A 16,523-nucleotide genomic window follows, 5' to 3' on the forward strand; every position below is an offset into this window, starting at 1 on the left:
ACTACTTTAAACAGGTTAGTTCAATCTTATAGTACTTGAAGTAAACACCCTCCTTTGGGATCGCAAGGCATATATGCCAAGACGAGGTGCTTACCTACACTACTATGAACCGATAATGGAGGCTGTGAGATCCAACCCTTGTATCTCTCTCCCACTAGATGTTTTAAATTAAAGGTTTTTATGTTCAAGAACCATAATAATGCTAGAAACCCTTGAAAACATAATCCTAATCTCATTAGGAATAAATTTCATTAAATGAATACTTTAATCCTAGCATTAATATATATAAATATATAAACCAAGGCAAGCAACAATATGATGAATCCTTTATAAAATATTTGCATATAAACCCATATATATATATATATATCAAATAATATACGGATTCAATGTAAGTTGCATATAAAGCATTCAATACATCCAAGGCACATATTACATGCTTATAATAATCAAACCATGCAAGCCTTATATATATATATATATATATATATTTATATCCAAGTGGTGCAAGAAAGTCCAACCAGTGCAATCAATTGGTTCATGCACATGACAGCTATTTGAATTACATTCAATAACTATATCCTTGGCAATTACTAAGACACGGCACCATCCAATAAGTAAATATTAAGCCAAGATGTCCATTTCGAACAAACCAATGCAATACAATGGTTATCATCATGAACGGTTATCCTTGGCAACGAAATTCTTTAAAAATAATTTCTCTTGGACAATAACTACTTTCTTTGAATGGATCCGTATCTTAATTGTGTAGCCACTTCGAACAAAACAATGCAATACAATTGTCATCATCATGAACGGTTATCTCAATAACTATACTTGAAACAATGTTGAACATCAAGAAACCGTTTTTCTTTTATTCTAAAATCCAATCACAAGCTATAGAATCATGATATGAAAACTTGGCTCTGATACCAATTGTTGGTTAAATCTGGTTTTGTATATCATACAAAACACACAACGGAAGCAACAAACAAAGATCTATTTCATTCATGATTGATAGCGTACCTTGGTGCGGCGAAATTCAAAACAAAAAATTATAAGTACTTGAGAACACTTTTAATCTTCACTCCAATTCCACTTTATGCCTAAGAAGTGTGGTCTCTCAATCAGTTTCCAAGGGAGAATAATTGAGTGGCTTCACTTGCACATACACACCACTTCACAATGGTGTCTCACTTTTTTCTCTAATGAAAAAATTCTGTATGTTTCTCCCTTTTATAACTAACTGATTATTTAATTAGGCTGGATTATTGGGCCTTTCCAATTGGGCTTTAGTGTGTGGCTTGGAGTGGGACCAAAAGGGACCAATAAGACACTAGCTCCAATGGGCCTTGGGCTTTACTGTCAACTCTTGACAAGTCCAAAACTACCATTAATTATATTTAATACCACTATATAAATATAATTGCACTCGAGTCCTTATTAATTAATTATATCTCAAGACTTTATTATTCATGCAACCCCTTCATAAAATATTTGTAATAATACAAAGTTATGAATGTAGACTGCCACTTTGTAAATTACAACATCTTAATCCTTGAGTACCTGGTTTAATCCTTTTAAGTTATTCATTATTTATTTATGAAATCCAATTTCATAAGTATATATTTTAGTAATTTCTTACCAAAGTGGTTAGGCCTAACTCTCTGAATAACTAAACCAATTAAACTTATCTCAAGAGAATATTTTATATCTCCGTTAAGAGACTATGAATTCCATCTTGAGAATATATGTTCCATCAACACTAAATGTTGTTGCCCAACATATTGAGGTTTTGACCGTTACGTTAGATCTCACTCCTAATATATCAAAGCAACCTACACTTCATGATCAGGGCCATTATTCTCTCAGGATTAGGAGTTCATGCAACTATAAATCGTGAGATTTATTATTCAATTGACAGTCGTTAGGAGAATAATAAATCTCACAGTGGTCTAGTTTAATATGTCTTAACTCTTAAAACATATTAACACATTACCTAGAAGTGTCCACTTCTATGATCAAGAAAAATCATCTTAGTTGATATGTTATAGTGTTCGCAGATGAAATGCCTAATTTCATCACCGACTACGAACTAAAATTCCGAGTTTACAAAGAACCTGTGACTTATATCTTCTATGACTAAATCACATAAATCACATACTATGCATCTCATGGACTAAATGATAATGTCCGAATATTCATGTTACCATTATTTTAGGTAATAATAAAACAACTTTATTAATTACAATATTAAGTCATACATCATGTCATACATAATGTCATACATAATATCATACATAGCATCATACAATAGGATTTAAGGGCACTAATCCCAACAATTACTTCCTTGCACGTTGAAGAAGAATCTCTAATAATAAAAATGAATTAATGGCCTTTCAAAGAAGGAAACTATGAGGCTAACCCTGTGGGTTTCGCCTAACAAAGCTAGAGTCCAAAGTCTGTGACCCCATGTGGCGACAGTCGAGCCCAGCAATCCTCCATCAGATTCTTTCTAACAAGGGCCTATCTCTCCTGACAAGTTAACCAAACAAAGCTCAAATTTGCACCACACAGGTTAACTCAATAGCTATCTATCTACCTAATTTCAGGAACTTAAAAAGACTCAAATCAATAAAACTTCGAATTCTGCTACATCAATCATTTTCTCAAATTAATGGGGGGCCACTCCTGTCTAAGACAATACTCTTTGTACATCTCAACTATTTTACAAGGGGAGAAGCTGGAGGAAGTGAACAATCAAACACAATTTTTAAAAAGTAAATAATGAATTTTGTTAAAGAAGAGGAGTTCTTAAAATCTAGAGCTTGCATATTCTATAAAGATAGATTTTATTGGAAAAATAATCACTAAAAATGGAATAGTTTCCTTTGGGTCATTACCACTCGTATAATAAAATCAAATGGCCCCAAAGTAGGCTAAGAATTCTGTTCAATGCAAGAAGAGCCAAAAAAATGAAAGTAGATGAAAATGAGGTAATTTTAAACCACATCTTTTCCAAATAGACTACAAGGAATCTTTATAGAGATGTCATAAGCCAATCATCATAAAGGATCAGAGAAAAGGCAAATTCAAAAATTTTGATTTTACTGTAATGAAAGAGAAAAGAAAACGTAATTAAGTCAATGTGCAATATTTCATATTCCACATATGTATAGCAAGGCTACAAAGAAAACTATAGCAAACTACATTTGATTATCATTTTGTATAATCTAGAGGAAAATATGCTTGCCTAGTAAAATTTGTGACCAAAGGTCTTGATTTCCCAAGGATTGAGGAGAAGCACAACCCAATTATCATAGTAGTCTAGCATAAGACGAGTCAAACAACTTGCTTTAGCCTTCCTTGAATATTAATCCAAACCATTGTGCATTAATCCGAGCCACATCCGAAGTAACAAATCTGCACACATAACCTAGTATTTATTCTAATACATGCCTAAAAAAATTATTAAATCTTCCCCCAACCACATAGTCAAACATACAATAGCTTTCATGGAAGTATAAGACACCTCAACAACCAATTCAAAGCACAATCTGATGATTATGATTCTTCCAGATAAATCCACAAGACAACAAAATAGGTGAATCTACACATTGAGCAACCTCTAACACTGTAGGTATCAACAGACGAACAATGCAACAAGCTGCATAAGGAATTTTGCAATCCATGAAGATCAAGTTTAGAAGCCATTTTTATTTGGGATCAAGTTTTTCAATAGTACATAATTAATTTGATATTTAAAAAAGGTATGACTAAGAGTTCATTGACTCAAGCCATATGGGGTCACTTTCTCTTTTTCTTCAAATTTTGCAGATAAATAGTTATTAACATTCCTTTATAGCCTATTTTCAAACAGAATCAAGGATTAGATAAGAATATCATTAATATGGTACAAAAGTATCCAGACGACCTAAAAATAACCAAAGGCATAGTAACACAATCTGCAGTTTAAATTCTTCCAAAGTAGGATATCAAATAAAGGTCTACATATGGCCAAAAAATGAAAGAATATATAAAGAGAGGCCCACACTAAACATCTTCTTAACTTGTCTAGAACAATGTCACCCAGGGCTAAACATCATAAGAAGTAGTCATCATAAAACAAAGATCCCTATCTTAGTTTCCCTAGCCCTCGCTTCATAAAGAGAATTCAGCTATCACATTGCTATTTTGATTGGTAAATACTAATTCTACATTTCAGATTAAACCCACAACTTCAGTATCCATACCTTGTTTATGAGAGGCAAAAAACAAGCCCTTGCACGACAAGCCTATTTCCTCTCTCAATGTTGATCTGAAAAGGTTCTGTGACATTGTGAGGAATGAGAACTCTTAGGCTTTGAGTCATTCTGGTAGAGTAAAAGCATTGGCTATGATTCTTGAAACTGGCATAAAGGGGAATATGGCTAATTTTATTCATAGAAAGAATGTTTATGTTGCCAGTAAGTACCGAAAGGCACCTGCAAAAAGCTTCTCAGTTATTTCTTTGAAGTGCTCGAGGACACCACTGTTATTTTACTTTCAACCTGCGTTATACTCTTTCTGCCTTAGGTATCAAACATCATGGCTAGAAAGATGGGCAATATCAAAGTGGGAGCATTATGGTTGTTGTTGTCATTCTGGTTGTTGTTGTTTCTGCTATCTGTAACTTCAAGCAATCCAGGCAATTTTGAGAAGCTCTTTCACCAAGTAGAGACATCAGGGTGGACTTATCAAGGGATGGGCAGCACCAACATATTTTAATGCACTTGTTGATATTGTCACTGATTGTTACTCAACTTTGGCTTATTCTATGAAGTGCATGTCGATTATGTGTTGGCTAGTCACAATCTGGGTCAGACATAACAATCTGCACTAACAAAATGCCTCTACATTAAATGAGACCAAGGTAACAGGATTTTGCCTTTAAATAAGCAATGAGGGGAAGGTAATTAAAGACAGACATGATCGAGTATAAAATTCATAGATTTAACTAGACAAGAAGTAATAAATATCATTAGTTTGAGAAGTTCATTACAAAACTCAAACTTTAGAAAATCGAAGAACTTGCTCGAACATGACTAACCAGAATATTAGTAAACAGTTGATCTTACTTATATCTTGTCTTATGTAATAAATTAGAAATATGGAGAGCCTTAAATCATACTAACTAAAATCACTGTTAAGTTATGATTTTTATCATAATATTAGTATTGGCTTATTCCATGACAAAAAGTGTTGTAATTGCATAAATTAGTTTCCTTGTATTTTTATGGGATTTTATTGTATTGGGTTTAGTATTAAGTTGGTGAAGACTCAAGCTTAATTGAAGATCAAGTGGATTTTGTGAGAAGCTCGTGAGAAGTTAACCCACGAAGTAGCCACGTGAGAAGAACATGACTGGAAGCTGAAGAGTCGTGCCAGGCTGTCAGTTTTGCGAGTGTCTTGTGAGTAAGGCCTTCCTGTGAGGTAGTTGCGAAACATTCTGCCTGGAGGATTTTTAAGTGTGACTTTCTTACCCTTCACCCATACTATATAAACCCTCATTACCCATAAATATATGATAAATAACATAAATGATTAAACCGGGTACTCAAGGATTAAGATGTAGTAATTTTCAAAGTGACAGTCTATTTTATGACTTTGTATTACTACAAATATTTTTATGAAGGGGTTGTATGTATAATAAAGTCTTGGGATATAATTTATTTATAAGGTCTAGAGTGCAATTATATTCTTATAGTGGTATTGAATATAATTAATGGTAACTTTGGACTTGTCAAGAGTTGATAGAAAAGCCCAAGGCCTATTGGAGCTAGAGTCTTATTTGTTCCCTTTGGTCCCATCTCAAGCCACAAACTAAAGCCCAATTGGATAAGCCCAAAAGGCTAACCCAATTAGATAATCAGTCATATTTAATAAGAATTATTAAATAAAGAAACTACTAGAATAGTTTAAAAAGTACGAATGATGAAAAGAAAAGAAATAAGTTTTTCTCCACAAGGAGAAAAAAAAGTTTTTTTCTTTGAGAGTTTATGTACAAAGGACTGATTTAGAGACCACACATCTTAGGCACCATGTAGAATTGAGATGAAGATTGAAGGTATTCTCAAGTCATGTTTTGAAATTCACTGTATCAAGGTACACTTTCTGTTCTTTATTCTAGAATTCATGGTTACATGTTATCTTCCATGATTGAAGTAGATCCGTGGTTGTTGCTTTCGCTGTGTGTTTTGTATAAGATACAAAACCAGATTTTCCAACAGACCTGACATTAGTTACAGTGTGGGAGTGTGTGCTAGATATTAGGCTAATCCCAAAGAGTCTCATATGATTGCTTTGAAAAGAATCATAAAGTATGTCAAAACTATTGCCGACTTTGGTGTGTGGTACAGCACAGACACAATGATGTCTTAGCTGGGTATTCTGATGCTGATTAGGCTGGGAATGTTGATGATAGAAAAAGTACATCTGGGGGTTGCTTCTATGTAGGAAATAATCTTTCTCTTAGATGAGCAAAAAGCATAATTTCATCTTATTATCCATTGCAGAAGCTGAGTACATCGCTGCTAGTAACTGTTCCACCCAACTTCTATGGATGCAAAAACTCCTCCATGATTACGGTATTTGTCAAGAGCATCTTACCATCTACTGTGACAATACCAGTGCCATCAACATCTTTATGAATCTGATTCAACATTCTCAAACTAAACACGTAGAGATTCGACATTATTTCATTATGGAGCTTGTTGAAGATGATACTCTTAGTCTTGAGTTTATTCACACTGATGATCAGAAGGCTGATTTGTTTACCAAATCTCTTGACAGAAAACGATTTGAATTCCTTCGCCAAAACATTGGTGTCATCTCTATGGATTGATCTCTTCTTCTCCTCCTCCTTCCTCATGCATTTGCTTCTAATTTTATGCATTGCTTTGTTTTGTTCAGTATGCTTTTGGTTGTTTTCTTTTTAGTTTTGCATTATTTTGTTTTTTTTATATGAAAAAAATTTGGAAAATTGAAAAATAAAAAAATAGTGTGTGTATGTGTACATTGGTACTTGTGCACCTTGGATGGCTATTGAAACAAAATTTTCTAAACTTTGTATCTTTTGTAGCTTAGATGAGTATCTCTATGCACAACAAAGCAAGTGAGCTTTTTGGCTCCTGTTTGTGATGAGTAATATTAAGTAATCTCTTGTACTTAACACTCGTATCACTTTTTTTGACAGGAAGTACTAGCAAATTTTAAGAGAAAGGCATAAATAACCATCTCACCACTATTGCCCACCAATCATGAAATGACATTTGTATGCTTCGACATAGCAAAACTGGAATGTCAAATGCTTAACATCATTGGGTATTTCTTTTCTCCCTCTTATATGCCCATGCATGGTTTGCTTAAAAGAAAAATATGCAAAGAAAAATAAAAGCAAAAAGAACAAAATGCTCTAGGAGAAGTGGGAGTTATAGGATGTATCTTAAAGGTGATAGTCCCCATCATACAGTTATGATTGTGTGTGAGTTAAAGTGATTTTTTCATATCTCAAATTGTCATAACATGTAGACACTTATGCAATCTTGCGATGTTTTTCAAGCACAACACGCAATATTCTTTGCTACTTTTAATACATGTGCAGGTACAATGTGATTTGGTCATCACAAGAAATACGTGTGTTAATGTATGCTCACTAAACTGTCTTAACTTGTTTTTGAAATATAAAATTGGTTAGACTTGTTTAGTATGTGTGTGTGTTTTGGGATCTATGTGCTTAACATTTTTCTTGTTGATAGATGTTTTTGAGAGCTTAAAATGTTCTGTAGATCTTTGGTTGAGTAGCATGCTTGATTGCATTCATATCTGTGTTTTTCTCTTCTTTGAAAATTTATTTTTAAGCAATCTCGATAGCTTCTTAATAGCTTTAGACATACCTTATTTAAAATATGCATATATTTTCCTTCAAATAAAGAAGTTATTGTCCCCCTAAAAAAAAACCTCAAGTTATATTATAAAGAAAAACAAGAAAAAAAAAGTTTATTCGTTAGAAAGACAAGCAATGTGCATAAAATTGGCCTCAATAGGGCAGCTAACCAAGAAGAGAGTACTTTAAGAATGTATCATCAACATTTTATAAAAATATTTTACTGTAGATATAAAGAAGTTAATGTCTTAAATTTTGGTGCCTTGGCTTCTACTAAGATATTCATGCCCTAGCCTAGGCACTAATAATCTCATGACCAAGCTGCATATAGTTATCCAGGCCACTTACAAGCCAACTTGTAGACAAGGACAATGTTTAGCTACAAAATTGGTTGTAGCCTTACTCAATATCTTTTTATTGGAGGTGAATATTTAGAAATTCACCATTGGATTACATCTTATTCTTATATCCTCCATTCTTGCAAAATATCTAGAAAATTAAAGATCAATAGCTATGTGATCAACAAATTATTTAAATTACAAGTTTTTGTAATTTAAAATTATGCATAAAATATAAGCTTATAGATCATATAGTAAATAATATCCGATTGACACAAAATTTGACATGTGTATTAACTTGTGTAAGGTGACTATTCTACAACCTAAAGCTCAAAATAAGTTTTAGTTCAAATTGCAAGAAGGCAAATTACAATTGTAGATTTCCATTTGTTTAATTTAGGAATATCCCAAGCAGAGTAACATACTATACTCATGAGCATACCTCAAAGGTCTAATCCAATATTGAGAAGTTGGAGTGAGGGCAATCAGATACTTGAATTGAAATTGCAGCTTTGTCTTTGCCTTTTCACTCACTAGTTATGTTTTCTGCAAACAAGTTTGCATGTTTCTTAAGCATAAAGCTGCTCCACACAAATAAAAACTTCAAGATATAAAGTTAACAATTTACCTTATCAGCTTTTGTCCTTGTTAAATATTTTCCATCAACTTTGGTCATTTTCGATTATGCAAAGCACTGAATCAGATTTTCGAAACCCAAATTAGCTTCTTGAAATATAGTCCTTCTATTTGGTTATCTAATATATTTCACAACACATAAGCATTTTCTATGTGATTTTGTATATTAGATAATGTGGTTAATGGGGTCCATTTCTACTATTGCAAAATAAAAATGCCCAAAAAATTAAATACATTCTACAATGATGTATTGCATTACAAGAAAATAAAAGCATTTAAAATTCAGCGTATTTCCCATTTACTCATTGTAACTCATAAAGATGATAACACAGTCCTCATATAGGTAAAGATTGTTGAAAATGGCATATGTAGCTGAGCAGAAAGTAAATGAAAACAAATTGACTCAACTACGTGGGTTGCATGTAAGGACTTAGGAACCTTTCTAGTGACACTAAAAACCAATCTTCTAAGGGGTCTCCACAAAAGGCAAAGCCAAAGAATAATCACTGCGGATGGTGTAACAGAAGAGGAAAAGAATAAAAGAAATCAATATGTAACTCAATAATTTATGAATGCTAAATTTCACATATGTATGCATTTATGATGAAAAAGAATTCAAGATTGAAACATCGTCATGAGAATTATAAATTTGACCAATCACATCTCCTCTACCACCAACAAGGTGCAACCCCTTACTTTGAGAGTAACATCACAAGACAAGCAGCTTGGTTATACTTAAGAATGACTTAAAGCAACAATATTTTTTTAAGCTAACCACTATCCACTGATGTTGGTTGAAATCGTAGACATTATGTAAAAAGAAATGAATTGAAAACTAAACTGAGAAAACCACAGCATGTAATTTTTAATAGATGAAATGAGAGAACATTTGTTGCTTTTATACTCAAAATCTTCTTACTCAGACATATTTTAAACTCAAAGTATTAGAGATGAAGTGCAGGATGGCTGATCATGCATGTCACTGAAGCAGTCACACTAGATAGTGACAATTCTAGAAGGTTCGCCTCTAGCTGTTAATCTGACATTTGGCATATTCTACAATGTGCTTAATGGCTAATCACACCCTGGTTCATGAATCTTCTGCTTGTGACAAAATGGACTCACCCACAAAAAAATCTGCACTTACAAAATAGGCACCTGACAGCACATGATATGAAGCTAACATAATTTGGCTTGGTAAAGAAGCAATGAGAGAATGTACTTCCTATGAAAAAGCATTAAATGTTCTTGATCTAACCAGATTTCCGAATGAAGAAGAAGCCAAAGCCAAAGTAGAATTTGGCTTGCAAGCTAGATTTACAATGAAGTTTTCTGCAATTCAAATAGAACAATCTAAAAGATAAATACTCTACAACAAGCTAACAAAATAAAGAGTATCTCTAGAGGAGATTCATAGACTACAAAAAAGAAAGAGAAATAGCAATCCAATTGTTTAATCTTTACCATATGTTATAGTTGTAGATATATATATATATATATATACTGAAACTCCTCTCTAGAAAAGAAAGAGGTGAGTTCATTCATTCAGCCCATAGAAACATTTTATCAAATTCATGGAATGCTTACCTTTGTACCCTCTACCACAATTTGCGCTCCCCTTTGGCCAACGGCATTTCCATCTTGCTGTTGATGTTTATGGCACGTCTGATAGCTCTCCCATTCCCGTCTTGATCTTTGAGAACCACAGCCAAGCCTACATTGTTTTGATCACATGACGCATCAAAATTAAGCTTTATCAATTGATAAAGTGGTTTGGTCCAAGCACTTCCCCTGTTTTGCCCTTTGGTGAGTGGTCTCAAGTAAAAGTCATATTGTTTGTTGAGACGATCGACTAATTGGTTTATGGTGGGTTTAGTGTTTAAAACCAAAGCTTCCTCTCGTGCCATCCAAAGGATTTTCATTGCCACTACTGCACATAGCGTGAACTCATCTTTGGTGATTCTTTTGGCAAGTAACTCACTTGGGGGGTCAATTATACATTCAACAAATTCCATTACAGTTTGAGCTTGGATCATTTCGACACGAAAACCCCATCTACCACCATACCACACTCCTTTGGCATAGGGACAACATTGAAATAGATGTAAAAGGGAATCTTCTGTTATTTCACAAAGAGGGCAATGGGTTTTTGAGAATCTGATGAGGTTTTGATTAGCGACTCTATGTAAAAACATTTTTAAGTTTTCATCAAAGGACACTCTTAAACTTTCATGAATTCTTATGCAAGCCATCTTATCTACATCAGGATTCCAAGAAGGACAAATGCATGCTACATGGGCCCCACACCTTTCTATTGTAATTTTTGCCATTTTTGGATCATAATCTGAAACTTCAAATAGAAGCTTAATGTTGTTGCAATCCTTTAAAACTATGCCATCAATTGAGCTATTGCTTCTATGGTGAAACCACATAAAAGATAATGAATCTAAAAAAAATTCACTTGAATAGAACCTTCTTGTATAACCATTGAAGAAAATGTAGACAGAACAAATAAAAGTTTCATATTGATTTGCCACAATATCCTTCAGTTCTACTTTTAAAGCAACACAGGAAGCAAATCCTAGAGATTCCCAACTAACCGAGAATGATATGGAGCTTCCAACACTTTGATGGTTGAACCACTTTGGAATCTTAGTTCCTGGAAGGACAAGGTCAAACTGAAATCCATATCCATCATTAACAAGGTCAGGTGCAGAACACATTTGAGACGTATCGCAGCATTTTTTAGAAACAGAGTCCTGATGCAATGATCTCCTTGAACATACCATATATTGTGGAAGCCCAAACATTTCTCCAAACTGATACAAATTTAAGAAACTTCAATTTAGCAAATTTGGATATTTTATATTTGGGAAAATTAAACAAAATTGTTTCTTTCTATGAGAAAGGGAGAGACCTGACTCAATAATCTTCTTCTTGATTGGGAATCTAAGGAACCACACCCTTCTATATGTAAACCTTCTAGATGTGGTGGAGGCATTGGAATTTCTTGAAGGTTCCAGCAGTTTTGAAAGTAAAGAATTTTTAATTTCTGAAATCCGATATTCATTTCAGGGAAGGTAGTAATGTTGCTGTAACGGATACCTAAAGTTTCCAATCTGGGGAAACAATCAGGAGTATCCATGGCTTTTGGGAAATTGTCACAATCTTCCATATAGAGTAAGCTAAGATTTTTTAAATTAGAGATACTACTTGGAACCTCTTTCACGTTTTTTAAACTTATACTTAACTGATGAAGACCAATGAGATATCCTATGGATGAAAACAACGCTTCTGTTCCTTGCTCAAGACTTTCATAGCCCAAGAAATAAAATATTTTTAGAGATTTCAACTTGAGGTTTCTTGGTATAATTCTAAGATTTTTGCATTCGGAGAAAGACAAGAATTTAAGCTCTTCAAGAAGTCCAACAGACTGATGAACCTCAACTAAATTTATGCAAGCATAAAGTTCCAATTCCTTTATGTTTGGGGCAATCAGTGATAAGTCGGGTACCTTTGTAATATTTTTACAATACGACAAATTCATATATATCAATGTTCCAAATCGACACCTCTGTAGAAAGAAGAAATATTTTTTTGAAATTTATTAGTAAAAAGAAAAAAAATAATATAATAGGCAAAGAGGATAGATTAAGTAATACTACATGTTCAATTACGAATTATTGTAAACATTTTAAAAAAATTGCCAAAAATACTACAAATATTACAATATAAAATTTACAAATTAAAGTGATAATGAATGCAAATATTGGGCTTCAACTAACTCATAAATAAATATTTGAACTATCTCTTTATGATTGGTAACACATCAATTTGATCAATTTGTACACTCAATATAGTAAAACTTGTAGTGCATGTAACATTACTCTTTTTTTAAGTGCACAAATTGGTTTTGTTCATTGAAAATGTATAAAAGTATTATTTAATTTAGTATTAAATGCATGGTTTAGTTTTAACCACAAAAAAAAATGCACCTTAACTTGTTCCCTAGGAGCACTCATTAACAAAAGCTTAATAAGAATTTATAAATAATAATGATCATACCTCGAAATGCTCATCCAATTTTATGTGGCTTTGTTGCATATTGAGTAAAACAAGGTTTTTAGGTTCAAAGGCAGATGGTAAGGAAGATAAAGGAAATTCATTCCAATCAAGTAACCTCAACCCATTGGGAAGAAATTTAAGGTCTTCACAAATCACATTGCAAACTTTCAAATATTTGAGGTTCTTCATCTTTTCAAGATTCAACTTCATGTTTTTTGGTTTAGGCAAGCAAACTATTACGCCTCGAACTTCATTTGACCCCTAATTGAACAAAACATTAAGTAAACCACAATGTAAAAATAATTCACCAAAAAATAATAGATTGTTAAACTTTAAACTAAAGCCATAAAATTTTATTTTCCTAAACATTAAAAAAATAAAAGGAATAAAAATGACTAAATCCCCTTGTGAAAAAAAAAAAAAAATCAAAATAACTCATACCATATTTTCAGTTAGTATTTCAGGAGCATCCTCATAACACAATAGCCTACTACGCTTCTCGATCACTTCTGGTGATTCTTGTCGAACAATTTCCCAACCCATTTGTTGAATCAAGTCATGCATCGATAAATTGTTATTTTCAGTAACAATTATAAGACACTTATCAATAAGTCTTTCAATATCATAATATGGATCATGGTTATTGATGCTTCTTAGTATATCTACAACTTTATCTTTGCAGAATCCTTTAAGAAAACAAGCAATATCAAGAAAAATTTCTTGTTGAGTTTGGTCCAATCCATCATAGCTTATTTTGAGTATTTTTTGAATGTCTCCCTTGGGAATTCTTTTGAATTTGTCTAACGCACTATTCCATTCATGTTTAGTTCTTCCATACAAATCTGCACCAATTATTTTTAGAACTAATGGAAGACCTTTAGCATAATCTATAAATTGGTTGACCAATTCTGAATAATCTTCCTCGAAATTGTTTCTTCCAAAAGCCTCTTGACAAAAGAGTTTACGAGCTTCATGTTTATTTAACTCCTTCACCTTGTAGTACATTACATGAATATTTTTTGTAAGAGTATCAAGCAAGTGTTTGTCTCTTGTGGTTATAATGATTCTACTTCCAGAAGTGAACCGATCATAATTCTCAAGAAAAAATTCTATCTCATCTAGTTTTTCAACATTATCAAGAACTATAAGAATCCTTTTACAATGAAGCCTTTCAATTGTCACATTGATTCCTTTAGATATACTCCCCACCTTCAAACTTTGATACCCTAAGATCTCATAACAAAGTGTCTCTTGTAATTGAATTACACCATCATTTGTCCTTGATTTTTCACTAACATTATCTAGAAAGCTGCTTCCATCAAAAGAATAATGAATTGTGTTAAAAATAACTTTTGCAATTGTTGTCTTACCCACTCCGGGAAGGCCAAAGATCCCTACAATGCGGACATCATTTGATTTAATATCTAAACACCGATTAATGATGTCATTTACACAAGTATCTATTCCAACAGGATATTTTACAACAGATAATTTCATGTGATTTAATTGAGCACTTGAGATCTCTTTAAATATTTCTTCAATAAGTTCAAATTGAGAGCAGCTGCAACTGTCAATTTAGATAACATAAAAAGTATGTAACAAGTTAGAATAGAAAATAGAAATACATGAACAGGAACTAAATTCAAGATGTTTCGTCTGTGCACTACAACTAAAATATCATATAATCTATATCTATATCTATATAGCAGTAATATAAAAAAAATAAAAGTGTAGAATTTAATTTTGTTATGCTCATGTTAAACCACATCATCAACCACGCCACTATTTTTTTATATTTTTTTTTACAATATTAATATATTCAATAGTACACCATGACTTTACATATCGTCTAACCTCATTGTAACTTATCAATCATAATAAAACCATATATTTTTTGGCAATTTATGACTTCTCAACTTATATCTCTATATTCCCTTTAAAAAAAAAAAAATCTCTATAGTTTTTTAATCAATTTTTACCTTCATGATCTCTTAAATTCTAGCATTACATTATTTTTTAACCTTTTCTCTTCTCATTGTAAACTCTGCTTCTCCCTCCATTATATCCCACTCTAACCTTATTCTTCCTACAACCATTCCTCTATTGTTTCAAATTTTTATTTAAATTTCTTATTGCCCCTTTTGTATCTCTCCCGTCTATTCATTCTATGTTTTGCTTACAAATTCTTTTCTTATTGTTGATTTGATTGTCACATCTTATTTATGTTAGCAATTGTATGCTTATAGCTGAAAAGATTCCAAGTTAAGCGTTAGCGATGTAATGTTACCCTGCTATCGTATTCAAATTAATTTATGTTTATTTACATATTATTAGATTCATTTTTGGTAAAATTAAAACGAGTGACTAAGGTGGCAACTAAAAGTAGAGAGAATAAAATTCTTTAAATACTTACAAATTACAATACATACACACTTAAAATGGCCTCAATTACTGTAGCTTTTGTTAGCTTTAATTATTAGCTAGTGTGTAACCCATGCATATACACGGGTACAATTTTTAAAAATCACAATTATATGGTTTAGATTATAAATTGTTTTTAGATTAGATTAAATGGTATTAGATATATATATATATATATATATATCTGTGTGTGTGTGTGTGTGATTTAAAATTTAATTGGTTTTAGATTCTTCGGTTTTTGTACCTAAAAATTAAAAATTTAAATGAACATGTGATGAAAAATTAGACTCCAACTGAAATCTTATTTATAATCTAATTAGATTTGAACTCTTCGATTTTTACACTCAATAATTCACTTAGCACAAAATTAAATGGAACACATAGCACACAATTTAAAATTCAATTAAAATCTAATTGAATTTTCTCTAAATTTTGGCTATATATATATATATGATGTATTAGTGCCATTTTCTAGATAATAGTTTGGCAAGAAGGTACAATTTTGAGTTGTTTGAAGTGTTATGTACTTATCTGACAAGCTGATAATTTTTTTTGTGCAATTAATGCTACACTTTTATTTTTGGATTGTTTCTACATAACAACATCAACATACTCTTTTTTTTGTTACTAAGTGCATACTGGTTTACCTGAATAATTAGTAACTTAATATTTTTCATGTGTGTTTTATAGTTTAATCATTAAGTAGAGCCATGTTATAATATTTAGGAATTAGCAAGATCAATCATAATCCACTATTGCAGCCTATCAAACTTTGATATTGCCAGAGGTATGTCTTGAATTTATTTATTTTTATTTTTTTATAAATTTATATACGTTTATCTTTTTGGATATTACAAATTAAAAGTTATGACTTTGTTGTGGATTTTTTTCTTTTATCAAGATTTTGTTGGGTTTTGGGTCCTGGAAGTCTTTATTTATTTATTTATTTCTCTTTGATTTATAAAATTTTGAGATATGCTTTTTGTGTTTTGGATATTAGGGAGATAAATTTGGTTGTTGATGTGGTTTTTATTTTATTTTATTTTTTTGAATTTTGGTTATTTTATTTTATTTTTATTTTCGGACTTTATATCCTGAAAGAGTTTGTATATATACACTTTTTTTTTTTTTTTTTTTTT

General features: G+C 31.9%; 1 protein-coding gene across 3 annotated transcripts; it reads right to left on the reverse strand.

Moving 5' to 3' along the window:
• Nucleotides 1-2,278: 2,278 nt before the first annotated feature.
• Nucleotides 2,279-14,599, reverse strand: LOC111989159 (disease resistance protein RUN1). Of its 3 annotated transcripts, XR_010630612.1 has the most exons (8): nt 13,405-14,599; nt 12,964-13,224; nt 11,816-12,472; nt 10,486-11,717; nt 10,157-10,230; nt 8,891-8,956; nt 8,705-8,808; nt 2,279-4,873 (listed from the first exon to the last, which is right to left on the reverse strand). XR_010630612.1 is itself a non-coding variant. In XM_065777819.1 (5 exons), the coding sequence occupies exons 1-4, from the start codon at nt 14,458-14,460 to the stop codon at nt 10,497-10,499; spliced, it is 3,195 nt and encodes a 1,064-aa protein (XP_065633891.1). In that variant the 5' UTR covers nt 14,461-14,599; the 3' UTR covers nt 8,963-10,230; nt 10,486-10,496. The 3 variants fall into 3 exon arrangements, 1 of the variants encoding a protein (XP_065633891.1); XR_010630613.1 differs by lacking the exon at nt 10,157-10,230; XM_065777819.1 differs by lacking the exons at nt 2,279-4,873; nt 8,705-8,808; nt 8,891-8,956 and having other exon boundaries at nt 8,963-10,230.
• Between the last annotated feature and the right edge of the window lie 1,924 nt (nt 14,600-16,523).

Source organism: Quercus suber, unplaced genomic scaffold (genome assembly GCF_002906115.3).
Source record: "Quercus suber isolate HL8 unplaced genomic scaffold, Cork oak 2.0 scaffold_165, whole genome shotgun sequence".
NCBI classification, from domain to species: Eukaryota; Viridiplantae; Streptophyta; class Magnoliopsida; order Fagales; family Fagaceae; genus Quercus; species Quercus suber.